The sequence below is a fragment of the Podarcis gaigeae genome (assembly GCF_964106915.1).
Source record: "Podarcis gaigeae genome assembly, chromosome: 10".
Classification (NCBI taxonomy): domain Eukaryota; kingdom Metazoa; phylum Chordata; class Lepidosauria; order Squamata; family Lacertidae; genus Podarcis; species Podarcis gaigeae.
In genome coordinates this window covers 11,243,332-11,264,222 of record NC_139686.1, presented here as the reverse complement: position 1 = coordinate 11,264,222, position 20,891 = coordinate 11,243,332, and the positions used below count along the sequence as shown (strand labels likewise).

Here is a 20,891-nt window from a genome sequence, read left to right as displayed (position 1 = left end):
CCTATTGTCATTGGTTCTGACTCCACCTATGGTCATTGGTTCTGTCTCCACCTATGGTCATTGGTTCTGTCTCCATCTATGTCATTGGTTCTGTCTCCACCTACTGTCATTGGTTCTGTCTCCACCTACTGTCATTGGTTCTGTCTCCACCCACCTACTGTCATTGGTTCTGTCTCCACCTATTGTCATTGGTTCTGTCTCCACCTATTGTCATTGGTTCTGACTCCACCTATCGTCATTGGTTCTGTCTCCATCTATGGTCATTGGTTCTGTCTCCACCTATTGTCATTGGTTCTGACTCCACCTATCGTCATTGGTTCTGTCTCCATCTATGTCATTGGTTCTGGATCCACCTACTGTCATTGGTTCTGTCTCCATCTATGGTCATTGGTTCTGTCTCCATCTATGTCATTGGTTCTGGATCCACCTATTGTCATTGTTTCTGGCTCCACCTACTGTTGACCTCCTTGCCTTCAACTCTACCAACCTCAATGGATGCCAGACCTCCACTGGGTGGAGTTCATGGCACACAAATTATTCCCCCCAAAATAAAAATCCCTGTGGAAATCTCCATATGTAAGTTACCATTGGCAATGGGTGTAGGGATTTCCCCTGCGATCTTGGCCAGCCACAGGGTTGACCTTGATTGGAATCAAGGAAAGGAGGTGTGCCTGCTTTTTTGAAACCAAAAGTTACGTTTAAAGGACACACCACATCTAACATGGTCCTCATTCTTCTGCTTCCCAAGCCTTCTGCTGGCATTTTACAAGGAACTTAATCCCTTTTTTATCATAAAGTGGGGAGGCAGTTCCGATCTGCTCTGCTCCAGTGGAAATGACAGAGACCAATCAGTTTGTAAGATGCACTGACAAATTGTTTGTGCCACACGTACATTCTTCTCCCGGAAGGGAAAACACATATGGATTCTCTTTTCTTCCTTCCTCACGCTTCTCGATAGCCCATCTCCGAGTTACAACAGGGACAACAATGCAGGATTGATTGCTGGCAGATTTAATGCCATTCTTAATGACATCTTGTGAAGATTAGGAAGTTGTTGAAATCAGATATCAGTAAAGACCTGGGATTGCTTTGTGGAGCTGGTCTGAATTAATTAATGGGTAGCTTTCCTTTGATATTGCTTTGATATTCGGCTTGATGCCAGTTAAGTCTCAAATACAAAGGAAACTTCACTTTGTTTATGCCTTCTTAGGATTTTGTTTTTAGCCTGGAGTTTTCTGACTGGTGGTCTTTTCCCTCTCTCTGTCTTTTTAAGTCTGTCTAGCCTGTGCGTTTACAAGATGTTTAAAAGCAGAGCAATGTAGGAACAGGTTCTTTTTTTAATGACTGCCCTGTTCACAATAATCACAAACTAGATTCCTTGAGGCCACCTTGCCAACAGCTCACAATAAGTTAGGGGCTTCCTGGCTCTTGCTATTTTCAGGTGAGATTTCAGGCAGGATTCAAGACCTATAAATTCAAATTGATTCGAAGCTCTTGTGCAACAAATAAGTATTCCCCACCCCCCTCAAAAAGGACCAGTCTTTTTATGGTAATGAAAGTGACAGGGACATGTACTGGAAAATGTGAGATAACATTTGCTTGTGCAACGTCATCTAACCAATCAGGATGAATGCTTAAAAAACAGGTCATCTGGAAGTAGGGATGGATGAAATTGTAAATTTCGGTTTCGCTCCGTTTCTCATTTTTTCCAATCTAAAGTTCAGCTCTCCATATTTTGTGATACTTTTTTTTTCTAAAAAAGAAGTCTTCATAAACATTCACCAGCCATTTAAGTTTCCTTTTTCCTAATATACACGTTCGTAACAGAATTTTGCCTAATAAACACATTTCTGCAAAACTGTTTTTGCCTAATACAATGCATTGTGTATGTTCACTTGGTAGAGTATAAGAGTCTTAACCCCAGGGTCATGGGTTTGATTACAACATTGAGTGAAAGATTCCTTCATTGCAGGGGGTTGGACTAGATGACCCTTGTGACCCCTTCCAACTCTACAATCTTGTGATTCTACTATATTTATGCACACTTTGCTCTAGCACATGTGTGAGGAATCTCTGGCCTCTGGGCCAAACTTGGCACACCAAACATCCCTGTTTGGCCTGTGAGGCTATTTTGGAGAAGCCATCGCCCACCCATCAAACACACTCCCAACTCCCCATCAGGAAGGAAGCAGGTGAAGGGGGAGGGAAAAAGTTTCCATTCAATGGGTCTCTGAAATTTAAAAGAGCTGTGTGGGGTGGCCTGCAAAACCCTTTAGAAGCTGATTTGTGTGTCTTCTTTAAAGTTCTGAAAGGGGAGGTATATGAAGCAGAATAGGGAGGGACGCGGGTGGTGCTGTGGTCTAAACCACAGAGCCTAGGGCTTGCCGATTGGAAGGTCAGCGGTTCGAATCCCCGCAACGGGGTGAGTTCCGTTGCTCTGTCCCTGCTCCTGCCAACCTAGCAGTTCGAAAGCACGTCAAAGTGCAAGTAGATAATAGGTACCGCTCCGGCGGGAAGGTAAATGGCGTTTCCATGCGCTGCTCTGGTTTCTCCAGAAGTGGCTTGACCCAGAAAAACTGACCCAGAAAAACTGTCTGCGGACAAATGCTGGCTCCCTCGGCCAGTAAAGCGAAATGAGCGCCGCAACCCCAGAGTCATTCACGACTGGACTTGACTGTCAGGGGTCCTTTACCTTTAGGGAGGGAGAAGTGTTTACTTCACCATCACAAGGCACAAAGCTACTCCCAAAGGGATTTCAAACACTGTGCTTTGAAGTCCCAGCAACCGGGGCTCTAAAGCGCAGCAACCCCTGACACCGCTATAGGTGGCCCCGCCCACCTGCCAATGAGTCACGAGAAAATGATTTGACCCACCAGCCAGAAAAGGGTTCCCACCCCTGCCCCAGTATAGACAATTTTTGTACTCTTTTTTTTTTTTTTGGCACAGGAACACCATTAAAAAATGTGAAGTGTAAATTTTGAAGGATGGCTGTGCTTCGTTTTGCCAATCGATTAGGGAAGTGCAGATTATGTTTACAGTGGACGCTTGGGTTGCGAACGTGATCCGTGCGGGAGGCACGTTCGCAACCCGCAGCGCTCGCAACCTGCAGTGCCACATCTGCGCATGCGCGGGTTGCGATTTGGCGCTTCTGCACATGCACAAAGCGCAATTTAACGCTTCTGCCCATGCATGACAGCCAAAACCCAGAAGTAACCAGTTCTGGTACTTCCGGGTTTCGGTGGGTCCGTAACCCGAAAAAACGCTACCTGAAGTGTCTGTAACCCGAAGTATAACTGTACCTTTAAATGCCAGCTGAATCAAATTTCTCCCACATCCCTTTCTGGAAACAGTGTCACAGCTTTAAATGCAAACAGACTCCCTATACAGTGTATGTACATTCCCAATAAACTGCTTGCCATCCCATTATCAAACTTTCTTCGGGGACATAGAATCATAGAGTTGGAAAGGAACCTTTTGTCCATCGTGCGAATCAAAACCCGGAGATTAAGTGTCTCATGCTCTACCAACTGAGCTATCCCAGGAACGAGCGATAGACGCTTACCGTTTCTTTAAAAGAAAACCTTAAGACTCTTTGGTTTCCATCAAGAACACACAAGACACGTTGCAGTGCTCTATGACCTGCGCCCAATAGGGGTCAAATGTGGCTTGCTGCACTCAAAGAAGCACAATTTTGCACCGGTTTTTAGGAGTCGGAGCTGAGGCACATGTCCTCGACATATCGGAGAGCACAAGGAAGCTGAATTTAATTACCCCCAAATAGAATTTAAAGCAGGAGTTTGGGATTAACACCTCTGCCCTTTCAGAAAGCACCAGGGGATCTTAAACAACTACTAACAAATGAACGCGAACAAGACTCTATTTCTCATCCAGCGTATGGCACCTCCGGCAGCACAGCACTCCTTCAACACCATGCTGCGGCGCTGGTTCATTGCCGATGCACATGGCAGCGTGCCAGCTCCCGACTTGCTCACGCTACAGCTGGCAGCAACCTGGCTTGCCCTCGGAAGCCTCCTGTCCAAGTAGCAATTAGACTTTGCTACCGCAGACCCGAGAATTATTCAGCCTAAAGCAGCAAAGCTACAGACCACTTAGAACAGACTTTCAGGAGGAGAAAAGGTAGAGGCGGAGGCGGCGACGAAACAATCTGCACCAAACAGCCAGGGCCGGCCCTGCTATTAGGCAAGAGTGACGTGTGACCTCCTCCAGTGGCAGATGCTGAGGAGCAATGGCAGCACTTCCCTGGCTGTTTGTCCTGAGCTTCCTGGCTGTGATCCCTTCTGTGATCCCTTCTGTTGAACTGTGTGCGCACCATGCAGCCTGCCCTAAATGGCCTGCTGCCGTCAGGTGTGGCAGAGGGTGCTATCCTATGACCAGTATTGAAGTAAGATTAATCTGCTAGTCCAGTTGGCTCCTGCTCGTGGGCCCCTACCTTGTCCTTCATCTCAGGCAGCAAAATACCTTGAGCTGGAATTATAAACATCACTTTCCCATTGTGTAGCTGCTTAATGACACAGCAGTCTCCATGACCTTAGAAGTGGCCATTTGATGGTAGCCCAAGTCATCCTTGGCAATGCTAGAGTGGAGACATGCGTTATATCAGGGTAGCCAATCTGAGACGCTTCAGAGATTGTTGGGCTACAACTGCCATCATCCCTGGCCATAGGCCATGCTGGCTGGGGCTGATGGGGACTTTAGTCCAACAATGTCTGGAGTGCACCATGTTGACTACATCGGCTATACAGGGTGAAGGTTCCCCAAGCTGCATTTGTCACATATTGTGTGTGTATCTGTGCTTGTGTGAATGCGGACCATGAGCAGGAGAGAATCAGCAAGCAGGAGAAATCCCCCTCCTGTAGATTCTGTCCTGCAGTGCCTTGTTGGCCGCCATTTTGTCTGCGTTTGCTCTAGGCAGGTTGTAATCCCTGCTAGGAAGGGAAATGACTTGGGAGGAGATGTTGTGGGGATAACTGAAGCTTGCCTCCACCAAGTTGATGTCCAGATGTTTTCGACAGTTTGTTAGACAGCTGTGCCGGATGAGGCTGATGGGAGTTGTAGTCCAAAATGTGCCAGGTTGCTGAATTTACATTTATTTACACGCCCATCTGCAAATGCTCTCGGCTGCTCCAGCATTAGCAGTGCCTGGTAATCATGTTTGGATGTTTACCGAGATAACATGCTCTTCTGCCCTGACTTTCCTCAGCTATTTACAGAAATAGATGCCAGATATGTAACTGGAATAGAGATGATAAACTCCGGAAAGGTCTAGAGTTTGAGGCTTCTGTAGGTCAGGGTCTTGTGGAAGCATTTAAGATCCCTCAGAATCCTTATTAGATAAGGACTGAAGTGGATGGGCAGGGGGTTACGGGAGTTAGATGCTATTTCAGACATCCTAAATGCTGGTTTGGACTTCTGACATGGGAGTAAATAGCCCAGCCTGAACTATTTCTAAACTGAATTCTGAGAACTTGATGATGAATTGCGTCTGCTGATAACCCTCCCCTACAGCTCAGCCAGTTCTGGGTCAAGCAGCATCTTCTGGCATTGAAATCAGATATTTTGTCTTATGCTGGTGTAGAGGGAGGTCAGGGATGCAGTGTAAGTAAGGTCGCTGGATCAAAACCCTAACAATAAAATATTCTTTCTCCCTCCACATCCCCGTGTCTCGCATCGAGACCTTGCAGCTCGGAAGCATCAGTTTATGTGGCATATAAACACACTTGTAAAAGATTTTTATGAGATGTTTATGGTTCCCAGCTGCTATCACCACCCTTCATGCCTCTCATCATTAAATCCTTCTCCAAAACGGCATTGGCAGCCCAGTATAGGTTTTTTACCTCCACACCCTAATTTGCGGCCAGCATCATTAAAGGAGGTTAATGCCGGCCGTGAGCGGTTCCCGTTTGCCGCCTCCATTTCTGAGGCCTGCAACGTTGTTTACCATTTGCCTTCCTAATCTCATTGATGTTGCAAAGGCGTCTGAGGCAGCGTCAGGGGTGGCTGTCTCACAAACACCCGCTCATTAGCCAGGCCAGTTTTAATAGCATGTGTCGTGATGCTAATGAGGCTGCTGGAAAAGTTCTGTACTTTCCACTTTCGGGTGTCAGCGAAGTGGCTGATACCAGCCCAGTGGGCAGAGATGTGTTTAAGGACCTTCACCCATCACCGGCTCGCTTTGGCTAAGCGCCACCGCAGACCAAGGCCGGGCTTTTAAACTGTGACGGCCTGGGACTCAGAACCAGAGCAGTCTCAGTCTGCACCAGATCCTTTGCCTCAGGCATCATCTGAACCAAGTCTGGGGCCTGATCCTGAAGATTGCCAGTCTGCGCAGGTTCCCGTGCAACAAGCACCAGCTGGGCCGAGTCAGGGGCCTGAGCCTGCCCTGGCTCCAGATATGGGGATTACCTCGTTGACTTCAGCTGGGACATCACTTACAGCTGCTCCACTACCAGTTGGGTCAGGGGAGGCTGAGGCAGCCCCTGGGTCTAGTAACCCACCGACATCTCCCAAGCTGCAGAGACTAAGGTCTGAGAGAAGGAGAGACCTGAGTACTCGCAAGAGGAGTGCTCGCCTTCGGGAGAAACAGGGAGGTGAGTCGCTGGGAGATCAGGACTGGCCGTTACCCCGACAAAGATCAAAGGTTGTCGGACCCCGCCGCAGGTTGTGGGAGCAACGTTGCTGTTTGCCAGAACCTGCCTGTGATCCTGTACCTGACCTTGCCTGGTTTCCTGCCTCATGTCCTGCCTTGACCCTGTTGGACTGACTCCTAGTGGAACCTATGGATTCTGGACTGGACCTGGACCGTGGTTCTCGGGATACCCCCGGGCCCAGCCCATAAACATCCCAGACCCTATTTGAGGTTGTACTGTATGCTTTCAGGACCTCCTTGTGGGAGGCATCTGGATACTACCATTGGATCAGACAGATACTTAGTCCAACCCCGCAAGGCTCTCCCCACACCTGCTGGACTTGTGGCTTCTATTGGATCTCCAGACCAGGACCTGCCTGCAGCTGGGCAAGAAGAGCAGGGACCAGAAGCTTGGGCAGGCAGGCAGAACTGGAAACACCTACTGTCCCAGTTATATGAGCACCTGTTACTGGGGCAGCTCTTTAAAGCCTGCCTGCCCTGAAGGCGGGGCAACACCAAATGTTTTTGTCTCTTTGGGGGTGGCACTTTGGGGGTGGAACAAGGGCATGGGCCGGCCTTCTCATGCTAAAATCATGGTTATAGTGGGGATGGGGTTTTTAATTGGGTGGGTGCTGTTTATTTGGGGTGGATGGGATTGTTCTAAATTGTTCGTGTTGTATGTTGTCTTTGTATTTGTTTGTGGGACGGGGTTTATTGTTTATTGTTGTGTTTGTGGGACGGGGTTTATTGTTTTGTTGGTTTGGCTTTAACTATTTCCTTGTGTTTTTATTCTGCGAACTGTCCTGAGATCTTGTGATGAAGGGCAGTACAGACGCTTCAGGTTACAGGCGCTTCAGGTTACAGACGCTTCAGGTTACAGACGCTTCAGGTTACAGACTCCACTAACCCGGACGTAGTACCTTGGGTTAAGAACTTTGCTTCAGGATGAGAACAGAAATTGCGCGGCAGTGGCAGCAGGAGACCCCATTAGCTAAGGTTAAGAACAGTTTCAGGTTAAGAATGGACCTCCGGAATGAATTGTGTTCATAAGCAGAGGTACCACTGTATATAAATCTTGATGATGATGATGATGGTAAGTGCCATTTTCCTAGAAAAAGAGGTGCCGGAACTCAACACGAACACTTTCCTTGTTCTCTTATAACGGCAATGGCACCCACCTGAGAGGTGCCAGAACTGAGTTCCAGTGAGTTCCAGCTGGGTGAAAAACAACCTGGTGATGGTCCAGGGCTGTCTGAGCCTTGAATTGGGAACTTTCCAGTCTGTGAGTTGGATGTGGCAAACCTTGAAAGGAGACTGGCCATACTCCTTGCACCAATTGGTCAGAGCAGGTCAACTAATACTCCCTGGCCTCTGTAAAGGCTTCTAGGGCAGGCTTGTTGACTGCTGCATAGCCATTGCTCGCCTTGTCTTTGACTGCACAGGAGCCAGATCAGATGGGTTGACACTGTATCATTTCCCAGGTGGATGAGCTACCCTAGAAGGGCAAGACATGTCCCTCCCCAAGGTACTGCCTTCTCCTAACACCCAGGGCATATCCCGTCAACATCAGAGGCCACGCAGACCACCTGAGGGTTTCCACTTTGCACCCACGTCCCCCTGGTTGACCACAAAATGAGTCACGGATATTAGCTTGTTTCTAGGTAAGCTGCGGGCTTTCAGTTTATGGCGAAGCAATCTCAGCCACACGCCTGGATAATCTGCAATAACCGGGAACAATCAGACTGTAACACACTGTCTTCTAAAAATTTTAAATAGATGTTAATAAGCTCTTGCAGTCTGATTAAGGGCCTCCACGAAACAGCTCAGGGTGATGTTGTGGGCAGCGTGTTGGACTTGGCCTGGCCCTCGTCACATGAGATGGTTTTTTTTTTGAACCTCAAGATTATATTTGCTTGAAACTGTTTTTAATGTTGTGTTTTTAAATTGCTGTGACCCGTCCTGAGACCGTGGGGATGAAGGGCAAGTAAAAAAAATAAAATCAAATTTATTATTGTTATTGTTATTGTTATTAAATCAGTTTGCAGCTGTGATGTTCAGAGCCACGCCAGGCAAGCAGAAGGCATGGTCAGGGTTCAAGGACACATTCCAGTGAGGCAAAATGCTTTGGGTGCAAATCAGGGCCAGGGATGGGTGCAGCCCATGGAGAGGTCAAAGGGCAAGATAGAGAATCCTAGAGGCCCACACTTGGCCATTGGGATTGAGGCCCCATAACTCCATGTGTTATGCAGAAGTGCTAAGCCCTTTAATGTCACAACCCATCTTTTCAATGCTGGCTACGTCCTTGGCTTTCAGATTGCCCCTTGCCGAGATCATTTTGGTTTGCAGTGAGCATATGGAGAAGTGACAGCTGTCTGTCCCCAGGGAACTCATCCTTTCATTCAGTAGGCCAGTGAGCATAATTTCAGGTCCAGTTTCAGAGTAACCTTTGAGAGATGTCATTTATGGTATTTGGAGAACAAACATCGCCGTAAAATAGGTGTGGTTTTTGTCACATTCACACTGTGCGTTTTGGGCTGAATGGTTTTGGAAGGAAATTTGTGAAATGGCATCTCCTGGGTGACCTTGGGCCAGGCACAAGCTCTCAGCTAACCTACTATGTTCTGGGGAGTGAGGAAGTCAGCTCTGCTGTTTGACTCTGCTATTATTTTTGGGACTGGACAACGTTTAGCTTGGTAAAGCTACGTTTGATGAAGAAGCTTTCAGAAAACCAAAGAATTTCAATTTTACCTTCTGAAAAATCTCAAGTAATGCTAGCTAAACAAACAAATATCAGTAAGTAATATTACTGCAAGTACTTGGCAGTCATTTTTTAAATTATTTCTGTTATTTACACACATTTTACCTACCAAGCAAAACTAAATTATATTTAATCTTTTGAATTCCCAAGTCAAGTTATAACTGTTTAGCACCCTCTCATTTGGGGGATTTGAAAGTTGCAAATTTCAAAACGCCCTCCTGGCCCATGGACATTTGTCCCAAAGACTTGCCTTGACAGCAGCATAGGTTGGGATGATAAAATAAGATGAGTTACTTTAAGGTGTCTGGATCTTTGCAGAACACAGATTGGGAACATGAAGCCCAGGAGCCAAATCTGTCCCTTCTGGCTTCCCTAATGGGTCCTGGGGGTTCTGCCCATGCCACACCCCTCTCTGGCCCTGCTCTGCATGGCACAAGCATGGCGCATGCCGTGAGTGCATGACATCAGCATGTCATGTGGTATGCTGACATCATGTCACACAGCGCTGGCCCTCTCAGTCACAGAGGCAAGGCTGTGTGCTTGTCTCTAACCCTGGGGCAAATGGGATAACTGTGTTGCCCTCACATCCTAACCAGCGATCTGGGAGTCTGCTGAAATAAGCAATCAGTTGCGTGTCACCAGCAGTTCACTCTATCATCAAAAGTCAGCCACCAATGGTATCCCGGGGATCATGTAAATCTGCCTTAATTTCCCCTTTGATGCAAGGAAAGAAAGATCAAGGCTTTAGAATTTGGCTCTCTTTTCCTTCTTTAACGTTTTGTCAGCCGGTTCCCTCAGTCAACATCTGGACAACCCGCAAAGGTGATGAATTCCTTTAATATCTCTTCATGAATCAGCCGCTCCAAGCACAACTATTTTTGCTGAATTCTCCCTCCAGGAGGGTTAAAAACTCACACACAAAAAAACTTCCTTGTACCAAGCACAGTATTCTGGGGGCCATATTCACCAATGCCCCATTACAGGAGGGCTGTAAAAATGATATACTAGGATGTGTTTTTATAGGGCAGACAATCATAACACAATGCTAGCATGAGCAAGGAGGATGCAATGACCAAGAAGACACAGAAGCTGCAAAGAGAAGATAACTGAAGGAGTATAGGGAATAAGGTACAGGCAAAGTCTGTTCAGAAATAGAATTTGAAGTAAAGCACTGAACATGGTTGCAACCAGCCTGGAGCTGGGAACCTGTTTAGCACCAAAAGAACCCGGCGCAAGAGACTCATAGCAATGCAGTTATTATTCACTACTTCATGTGAATGTGGTAGATACACTGACATCCTAAACAGCTTGGGACCCAAGGACCTGAGAGTGCTTTCTCTGGTACTGCCCTATCCAACTATTAAGATCTGATGGGAGTGACCTGCTTGTTATTCTGGCCTTAGCTTCTGACGACAGGGCATTCTTGGTGGCGGCTCCCCAGTTATGGAACTCCTTCCCAAACAGCATGTGGTTGTCCCTCACAATGACCTTAAAAGAACCTTTTTGTTTACTCAGGCCTTTGGAATGTAACCAGCCTGTCTGGCGACACCGGTGCTTTGTATATTGTTATGATGATGTCAACATTACTTTAAAAAAACATGGCTGTGCTGTACCTTATACACCCATTGGGAGGAAGGGCGAAATGTAAGTATGAGAGAACAAATCCATAAATATCAATTCTACTATGAAGGGTAGCCCTCCTGCAATAGCAAGGGGATATTATTTGGCCTTCATCAAGTCTTGCAATTTCCCCAAAGGAGATAATGTCCATTGTTTGTTCCTCTTCCCCCATTGCTAGAGTCTTTATCCAGCCATTGACTGCCTTCCTCCTCAGCTATCATTGATACATAGAAAAGCTGAATTTCTATGTATCTACTCACAGGACCTTGCTAAAAAGAGTAAAATAACTGGTACATGAAATTGAAGTCGTATGTGTAATTTTGATATGATGGATCAAAGATCTGTGTTATGTGTATGTTGCTAATTTTGTACAACTCTCCTATTTTCCAATTCCACAGATGTCAAAAAGCAGGTGTTGCATTGGGCCCTACTGCCATGAGGCTTGAGTTGGCTGTGCAGTGTGAAAATACCTTTGCCATTTTGGGGTGAATGTTTTCCATTTGTGGGTGTCCATCCCTGTTCCTTCATCTTGCTAACCAGAGTCTAGTATCTGCACTGCTGTGTGTATAACATATATAAGGTTTCCAATGGACGTTGAATAATTTTGCTCTCCCCATGTTTCCCATTTACACGCCATCCATTTACAGCCCATAACTTTCTCTCAAAGAATCCTGGGAAATCTAGTTTGCGCTGGGAACTGTAGCTCTGGGAGGAATAAACTACAGCACCCCAAAATTCTCCGGGGAATCTATTTTGCATTAAATGGATTGTGTTCATGCATCCACAGACTATTCTGAACAGATGCTTCCCTGAAATCAATTGCTATCCTAAGTTATTGTAAAATCCATTTAAAAGAAAGAAAAGAAAAGAAAACAAACCACCAGTATTTTCTTTTGTTAACAAAATTGGTGCTTCTCTATGTGTGTTGGGGGGGGGGGGTTTACAGGTTTACAGGAAGGAGATTAAAATACAACCACCGTGCTCATAGATGACATCTGGCAGAAAGCAACTATTAATATTTTACAAGACATTAAGTTTCTGCCTGCTCCTTTTTTGCCGTTAAAGTTTTAAGAGCGTTCTGAACACTATATTTCTCAGTTATTACACCCTTAATTAAGCGGACACACACAAGGAATCCTCTAATGAAAATGGCTCTAGAAGAACCATCAGGCATCCTCAGATGAGAGTAGATAGAGGACCCCAAATCAGAGCAAGGAATCACTGGGGTTAGTCTGCCAGAGGACGACTCAGTGCTAAAGGAATGTGGAATTTAACTGAGGATTAAACGTGGTTATTGGCACTATAAGCCCATAAAGCTAGGGCACTAACAGCCATTATCATGTTACATTTACTTAACATTAACCGCCCCAATGAATCCCAACGGAGCTTTTGAAAGCCAGTCAATCTGATAGGAAATAAAAAAGGTGCCGTATTATCCAAGATATTATCTTGCATATTGTATCCAAGGCAGTATCCAATATATCTTATTTTACTGGACCAATTTACGTAAATGGAACTTTGAACTTCCAAGCATTGCAGTTTTTTTGGGAGCCCAGAGAATTGGCTGAAAATGTTGAATCTCAAAAGGGCTGGTGAAGGACAAGGGATTGGATCAGTGCTTGGAAAAGTGACCACTGAGCCTGAGCTTTCTTGTGTTGATTTATTTATATTTATTCCAGGTATTGAAATGCCACTAAATATTCAAAATCTCCAAGCAGCGTACATCAATTTATTTAATGAAAATATATATGCAAAGAACCAAATTCACCATGACTATTTCTTAACCTTGATGGATAAGGATGATTTGTTCTTATTACAAATCAATCAATCAATCAATCAATCAATCAATCAATCAAATAATATATTTATTGCTTATTATATGAATAAGTACTGAATAATAATAATCTTATTTTTTGCACTTGCTTTAAAAAGCTCAGACCCAGTGGCCCCCTCTCCAAGCACTAATCCAACTGTACCCTCTCAGTTTCACAATTTCTTAGATTATTATAAATCGCTTTGGGATGTGTCATGGGAAGTGATTCGTAAATGAAAATAAGTATAATGATAATAATGCCAGCAATAATATTCACTTTCGCCCCAAAACTCTGCAGTGCTTGAAGGTTCAATGCTCCATTGACGTAAGTTGGTCCAGTAAAATAAAATACCAGATTTTAACAAAAATAAAACTATAACAACAACAACAACAACAATTTGATTTCATCTGATTGCTGCCTAGGCTATAAAAGAGAGCAAAAAATAGAGTGAGATGTGTGTGTGGGGGGGGGGGGGGAGATAGAAATAAGCAAACAAATATTTCTAAATTAACCAGCCTCCTAATTTCATACTCTTTAGAAGACCCGATTCACAGGTTCCCATGTGGCCACTGAGTTGTTCATTGCCCATTGCCCATCAGGTGTCAGGACGGGAGAGTGAGGCTTGGGGTCAGAGCACTCACCTCTTCAGAACAAGGGGGCACACCGGTACGGCGTCCCAGTTGTCTGTTAGCAACATCTATCATCCTGACCCCTGATCTAGGACAGGGGTTGGCAAGGTTTACCTCACCCGGGCCGGTTCACTCCGGGGGAGATCCCTCTGTGGGCCAGATCGCGCCCCCCCCCCCGATTTCCTGCATCTATAGATGCAATTTCCGGTGTCTGCGCAGATACGATTTCCGGTGCCGCTTTAGCACAGCATGCGGGGACTTGGTTAGGGGCGTGACCCGGTTAGGGGCGGCTTGGGGGCTGGTTAAACCACCCTCGTGGGCCGCTTTGGGCCATGGGCCTTGGGTTACTGACCCCTGATCTAGGACCAATCATTCCAACTGCATACTGAAATAATAATAATAATAATAATAATAATAATAATAATAATAATAATAATAATAATAATTTATTATTTATACCCCGCCCATCTGGCTGGTTTCCCCAGCCACTCTGGGTGGCTTCCAATAAAACACTAAAATACAATAACCTATTAAACATTAAAAGCTTCCCTAAACAGGGCTGCCTTCAGATGTCTTCTAAAAAGCAGATAGATGTTTATTTCCTTGACATCTGGTGGGAGGGCGTTCCACAGGGCAGGTGCCACTACCGAGAAGGCCCTCTGCCTGGTTCCCTGTAACTTGGCTTCTCGCAGCGAGGGAACCGCCAGAAGGCCCTCGGCGCTGGATCTCAGTGTCCAGGTAGAACGATGGGGGTGGAGACGCTCCTTCAGGTGTACTGGGCCGAGGCCATTGAGGGCTTTAAAGGTCAACACCAACATTTTGAATTATGCTTGGAAATGTACTGGGAGCCAGTGTAGTTCTTTTAAGACCAATATGGTTGATCCAAGGTGGGCTGTTTTTGTTTAGCCACCCACGGAAACTGCTTGCATCCCAGTCTGGAGGGCCATCTGCATCCAATCCGTTGCCTTAGCCGCATGTGATACAGAGCCTTTGTAGGCCCTTTCTAGAAGTTTTGAAAGGGAAGTACAGCAAAACGCACCATTAACTTCTTATTAATTTCACAAGGCGCACATGCACACCCGAAAAGACAATTTCCTTAAAATAGTGGTGCTGCAACTTTAAATTACAGAACTGGCTCAGTGTTTAATGAGAGATTTAGCACAGCAGGGTTTCTGTTAAATTAAGTTGTGCCTTCACATCACAGTGGGGAAACAGGTGTATATTGGTTTAGAATTATGGAAATGTTGACTAATTCCAAGGCTTGTAATCAAACAGCTAGGCACCCAAGCAATATTTTCTTTCCAAGAGGTGGCATTAATCATGCATGCCTAGCAATGTTGTCTTCATGTCCACAAAAAAAAAAAGCACTGAAACTCAAAAGGAACAAACAAGGTGCCAATGCGTTTGTGTTGAGGAGCGGGGCAGGCAGTTTTTCTGCTAGAGGCGCACACAAAATCAAAGCTGCAGATGCCCACGTCCTTTGAAAGGGAGAATGCGGCAGAGAGAATAATACGACAAAACTAATTGGGCCAGCAAGGCCTTACTGGATTTTAACTCACAGTCAGCCCTGAACTGGGAGGTTTTTTCCCACGAACACACAAGTTCAGCATATTCCACTAACAGTATTATTTTCCAGGGGCAGTCCCAGATTAACAGAAACCGTCCTGGTTTCTTATTTGATCCCAGAACGTCCCACTTTTCATTAGAACATCCCTATTTTCATTTTTAAAAATGTTGGAAGGTATGGTAAAGGTAAAGGGACCCCTGACCGTTAAGTCCAGCCGTGAATGACTCTGGGGTTGCGGCACTCATCACGCTTTACTGTCCACAGACAGCTTCCAGGTCATGTGGCCAGCATGACTAAGCTGCTTCTGGCGAACCAGAGCAGTGCATGGAAACGCCATTTACCTTCCTGCTGGAGCGGTACCTATTTATCTACTTGCACTCTGACGTGCTTTCGAACTGCTAGGTTGGCAGGAGCAGGGACCGAGCAACGGGAGCTCACCCCGTCGCAGGGATTCGAACCTCCAACCTTCTGATCAGCAAGCCCGGGATGCCCCTATTTTCATCAGAGGGTATGGAGTTATGTGACTCCCCAAGCCAAGGAGATCAGTAACTATACAACCTTTAGAAGACGTCTGAAGGCAGCCCTATATAGGGAAGTTTGTTTAATGTTTGTTTTATTACCTTTTTTATATACCATATTTTTTGCTCTATAAGACGCATCAGACCACACAAGAAGCACCTAGTTTTTGGAGGAGGAAAACAAGAAAAAAAAAATCTGAATCTCAGAAGCCAGAACAGCAAGAGGGATCTCTGCGCATTGAAAGCAACAATCCCTCTTGCTGTTCTGGCTTCTGGGATAGCTGCGTAGCCTGCGTTCACTCCATAAGATGCACACACATTTCCCCTTACTTTTCAGGAGGGAAAAAGTGAGTCTTATAGAGCAAAAATTACGGTATGTTGGAAGTCGCCCAGAGTGGCTGGAGCGACCTAGTCAGGTGGGCAGGGTATAAATAATTCAGTTGTTGTTGTTGGATAGGACAACCCTATTTTCATCGAAGAAATGTTGGAGGGTATATACTAAGGAGTCACACACGCAGCAAAACAAACAAAACCTAAACTCAAAACCTTCAAATTGCTGTGGGGACCAGATGTCAAAACCACTCATGGCTCATCTGCAGCTGTCGAGAAATGCGAGCCACAGAAGATTGATCTGGCTTTCTGGTGACGCTGGGAGAGAGAAAGGAACCACTTCAATTTGTACACAGAATGGGGATGCTGGCCAGTATTGACAGCACCCTTGTTTTACAATGGAAACGGGCACGGAGGGACTGATCTAAATTGTGGGTCTTGGGGGAGGGCAGGCAGGGGAGGGAAATCGATAGGATTCATTCTGCACACTCTGGTAGAGCAAAGTGAACAAGTCCAATTTGGGATGCGTAAGCCACATTTGACAGCAGGCAGTGCTCTTGGTGCTCAGTCCTAAGAAGCTGACTCTTTCTCTCTGCTCCAGAATTCCAGAGATAAAAGGGAAAGGGACATGTGTTTAACAGCGCTATTTATGATCCTATCATTGATTTCACTGTCGGAGGGTGATTCCAGACGGATGTGTTTTTGTTGTTCTTTGTGGGATTGGTGCTGTTTATGCGTGCAAGTAATTGGAATCGAAATGCCAGCCAGTATCTCTTGCTCCCAATTTAATCTGGATTTATACTTTCTGGGGGAAATCCAATAAGTAAAAACAAAAAATGCCAGCAACTCACATGTGATATCTCAATGATACATTTGCAAATTAAGTCCCTGTCTGATAGCACCCTAAGTCTCCACAACCCCGCATAACACACATAGAAAACTGCCTTATGCCAGACCATCCAGTTCTGCATACTCTGACTGCAACAGCTCTCCAGGGTCTCTGGCACAAGGCATTTCCCATCACCAGGCATTGAACTTCGAGGACATTCGGCATGCAAGACTTGTGCTCTACCACTAAGCCATGGTTCGCTGGTGTTTACCGCCTGCAGTATTTATTTTGTCGAAGCATAGAATTGTAGGGTTGGAAGGGAGCCTGAGGGTCATCTAGTCCAACCCCCTGCAATGCAGGAAGCTTTTGCCCAACGTGGGGCTCAAGCCCGCAACCCTGAGATTCAGTGTCTCATGCTCTACCCAATGAGCGGTGCCAGCTTGTTTGCTGCGGGGCATCATGTCCTGCCCTAAGTAAATAGCACGTTCAATGCGCATTTAAAGCACATGGAATTGTGCGCATAATAAATCCAGAGAATCCACTGTCAGTGCTGGGGTGGGGAACCTGTGGCTCTGCAGATGTCCTTGGACTCCCAACAAACAGCATAAACAGTGGTCAGGGCTGATGGGAGTTGTAGTCCAAAAACTTCTGGAGTGCCACAGTCTTCCCATCAACGTTCCCAGCACCTAGGGAAGACCTTATTAATAAATCAAGTAAGTTTGAATGCATAGTTTTAACTGATTTATAACTATTGTATCGCATCTTTGTAAAATGTGTTTCCACCCCTCACTTGAGGTCCAGCTCAGAGGGACTTCTGGCAGTTCCCTCATTGCGAGAAGCAAATTTACAGGGAACCAGGCAGAAGGCCTTCTCGGTGGTGGCACCCACCATGTGGAACGCCCTCCCATCAGATGTCAAGGAAATAAACAACTATCTGACTTTTAGAAGACATCTGAAGGCAGCCCAGTATCAGGAAGTTTTTAATGTTTGATGTTTTGTTGTGTTTTAATATATATTGGAAGCTGCCCAGATTGACTGGGGCAGCCTAGTCAAATGGGTTGTTTAGATAAAAATAAATAAATCCGCTGCAGGTTCGAATCTGGAGGGCAGCTACTATGCAACATTATGAACAGTTTTCAACCATATTAACAAGCTCATGATTGGGCTGACCAATGGGCACAGTTTGCAGACATTTAGCCACCAACTTATTACCCTCCTGTGGAAGTCCGAGGCATTTGGGGGTTACCCAGATCCTTTAAGTAGCACCTTCTGCAAGCAAAGTTATTTATTTCACTTCCCTCCCACCAACCTGCTTCCAGCTCCAAAAGTGAAAGGAAGTAAATGTACTCACCCCAGGTAAGGTTTTAATATTGTGCAGTGCATTCTGTGCTTCAAGCGCAGCTTTTCTTGTATAAAACGTTACGAAACAACAACCTACAGAGAGAAATTGGAAAGCTTTCAGATATTACCGGGAATGGATTGCTCAGCTACAATAGAAAAACAGAGAGAGCGATTCAGGGCTGGGGGTGTAGAGATGAATGAGAGAAATGAATATACGAAGGCTTGGAAAGATGACTTCCAAAGAGCCAACATGAGTGGCGTGAATCACAGGAACACTTTATTGTTTAAAAAGTCAGGGAGAGAAATATTTAAAACCACCCCCTTCTCACTTCACACAAGCTACCCACGAAGCACACCTACAGCTTCAGCAAACTCTTGCTGCTCAGAAATCATGTTAACCAAAAGTTCGGTCACCATCGTGATGTAAACAGTGGGGTATGCTTGTTTTGTGGGCTGTTGCCACATGCCTCAAGTGCAGATTGGTTTTAAAATTTTCAACAGCCAAAGGTCAGTTTCTTCCTGCCCTAAAAGCCATTGATGGATTCCTCTGGCAGGCTGAGCCACAGAAAACAAGTTCACCACATTTATCCCCAGTGAAGATCCTCACCTCTTACTGTGAGCTCCCGTTGCTTGGTCTCAGCTCCTGCCAACCTAGCAGTTCAAAAGCACAAAGTGCAAGTAGATAAATAGGTACCACTCTGGCAGGAAGGTAAACGGCGTTTCCGTGCGCTGCTCTGGTTCGCCAGAAGCGGCTTAGTCATGCTGGCCACATGACCCGGAAGCTGTATGCCGCCTCCCTCGGCCAATAAAGCGAGATGAGCGCCACAACCCCAGAGTCATCCGTGAATGGACCTAATGATCAGGGGTCCCTTTACCCTTACCTTTTTAGGCAACCTAAGGCCTGTGGGCTGGATGTGGCCCTATCGCCTTCTCAATCCGGCCCACAGATGGTCCAGGAATCAGCGTGTTTTTACATGTGTCCTTTTATTTAAAATGCATCTCTGGGTTATTTGTGGGGCATAGGAATATCGTTCATTCCCCCCCCCCCCAAATATAGTCCAGCTCACCACATGGTCTGAGGGACAGTGGACTGGCCCACGGCTGAAAAAGGTTGCTGACCCCTGGTTTAAGGCAATTTTCTATGTTCCTAATAGACAGTGGGATCTGCAGGGAAGAATTGATGGCCAGGGAAAGAGTTAAATGTCCCCATGTTTGCTTGAAACACATCACAGATAACCCTCAGTTTTCCTTGTAACGTGTAGTCCCATTTTATGGGTATATGGGTGGTGTTGTGGTCTAAACTACTGAGCCTCTTGCGTTGGCGGCTTGAATCCCCACGACGGGGTGAACTCCTGAAAGCGCACCATTGCAAGTAGATAAATAGGTACCGCTGCAGCAGGAACATAAATGGCATTTCCATGTGCTCTGGTTTCCATCACAGACAATGTTCCATTGCACCAGAAGCAGTTTAGTCATGCCGGCCACATGACTTGGAAAGCTGTCTGTGGACAAACGCTGGCTCCCTTGGCCTGAAAGCGAGATGAGTGCCAAAACCCCATAGTCACCTTTGACTGGACTTAACCGTCCAGGAGTCCTTTACCTAGTCCCAATTTATCTCACAGCTACCTTTCCAACAGTAAGAGCTGTTCAACTCTGGAACAGACTCCCATGAGAAGTGACAGACTCTCCTTCTTTGGAGGTTTTTAAGTACAGGTTGAATGGCCAGCCGCCATGTACACTCTAGTTGAGATTCCTGCATTGCAGTGGGTTGGACTAGATGACCCTCAGGTCCCCTTCCAACGCTACAATTTTATGATTCTACCTTTCCTGTGGTCCCCAACTCAGCCATTGCCCCTCCCATGCTGGAACCGTTTTCCTCCTGCAATTTACCCAGGAAAGGTCTACAATAAAGAAAGCAGCTACCGACTGCGTCCTCCTAATGCAAACAGCAACAGCCATGTTTCTGCCACTGTAATACATGGAAATGCATCATAGCGCCCTGGAAATGTGCTGAGCGCTGGCATTGCAGTTGTGCTGAACAGGGAACGTTGTCGGGGAACTGTCAGGAGGAAGGCCTCTAAGCAACGGATGCAAACAGACTCACCCTTAAATTTTCACAGTTGACAAGAGAGACCATTTGGCAATTATTTCAGCCCTTTAAGAATCATTATCAGCATCAGTAAAGGATCATTAAATCAGTCAAAGATTGTACCTTCTGAATGGAGGTTTGCTATCTCTCTCTCTCTCTCTCTCTCTCTCTCTCTCTCTCTCTCTCTCTCTCTGCCTCTTAAGAGCCTTCTCTTTCTCTCTCCGATATCAATCTTTCCCATTTTACACGAATGGCAAATTTATGCTGATGGGTACATGTGAGAAGACTCTTGGCACCAGACTCTAAATCTTGTTTCTGAATGGTCAGATAACTACAGTCATACCTCGGGTTGAATATGCTTCATGTTGAGCGCGTTCGAGTTGAACTCTGTGGCAACCCGGAAGTAATGGAGCACGTTACGTCTGGGTTTCACCGCTCGCGCATGCGCAGACGCTCAAAATGATATCACGCACATGCGTGGAAGCGGTAAAAAGCGGCGTGCACATGCGCAGATGTGCCGTCGCTAGTTATGTTTGCTTCTGGATGCGAACGGGGCTCCGGAACGGATCCCGTTCGCATCCCGAGGTACCACTGTATTTAACCAGATCCTGGGGAGTGTCAGCTTCCTACATACATGTGTGTGTATATACATACATATATACATATTTTTCTTGAAAAAGAGGTGCTGGAACTCACCACAAACACCTCCTTTGTTCTCTTATAATGACAATGGCGCTCACCTGAGAGGTG

At 45.9% G+C, this 20,891-nt stretch overlaps 1 protein-coding gene across 50 annotated transcripts in view; it reads right to left on the bottom strand.

The window, feature by feature from the left end:
* The window catches only part of CELF2 (CUGBP Elav-like family member 2), a 524,207-nt gene that overhangs the window by 115,468 nt on the left and 387,848 nt on the right, over positions 1-20,891 (bottom strand). For all 50 annotated transcript variants that reach the window (XM_083700428.1, XM_083700387.1, XM_083700388.1 and 47 more), the window contains one exon: positions 18,063-18,145. In XM_083700428.1, the coding sequence (XP_083556554.1) occupies positions 18,063-18,145 (83 nt within the window). The remainder of the gene's footprint in view (positions 1-18,062; positions 18,146-20,891) is intronic.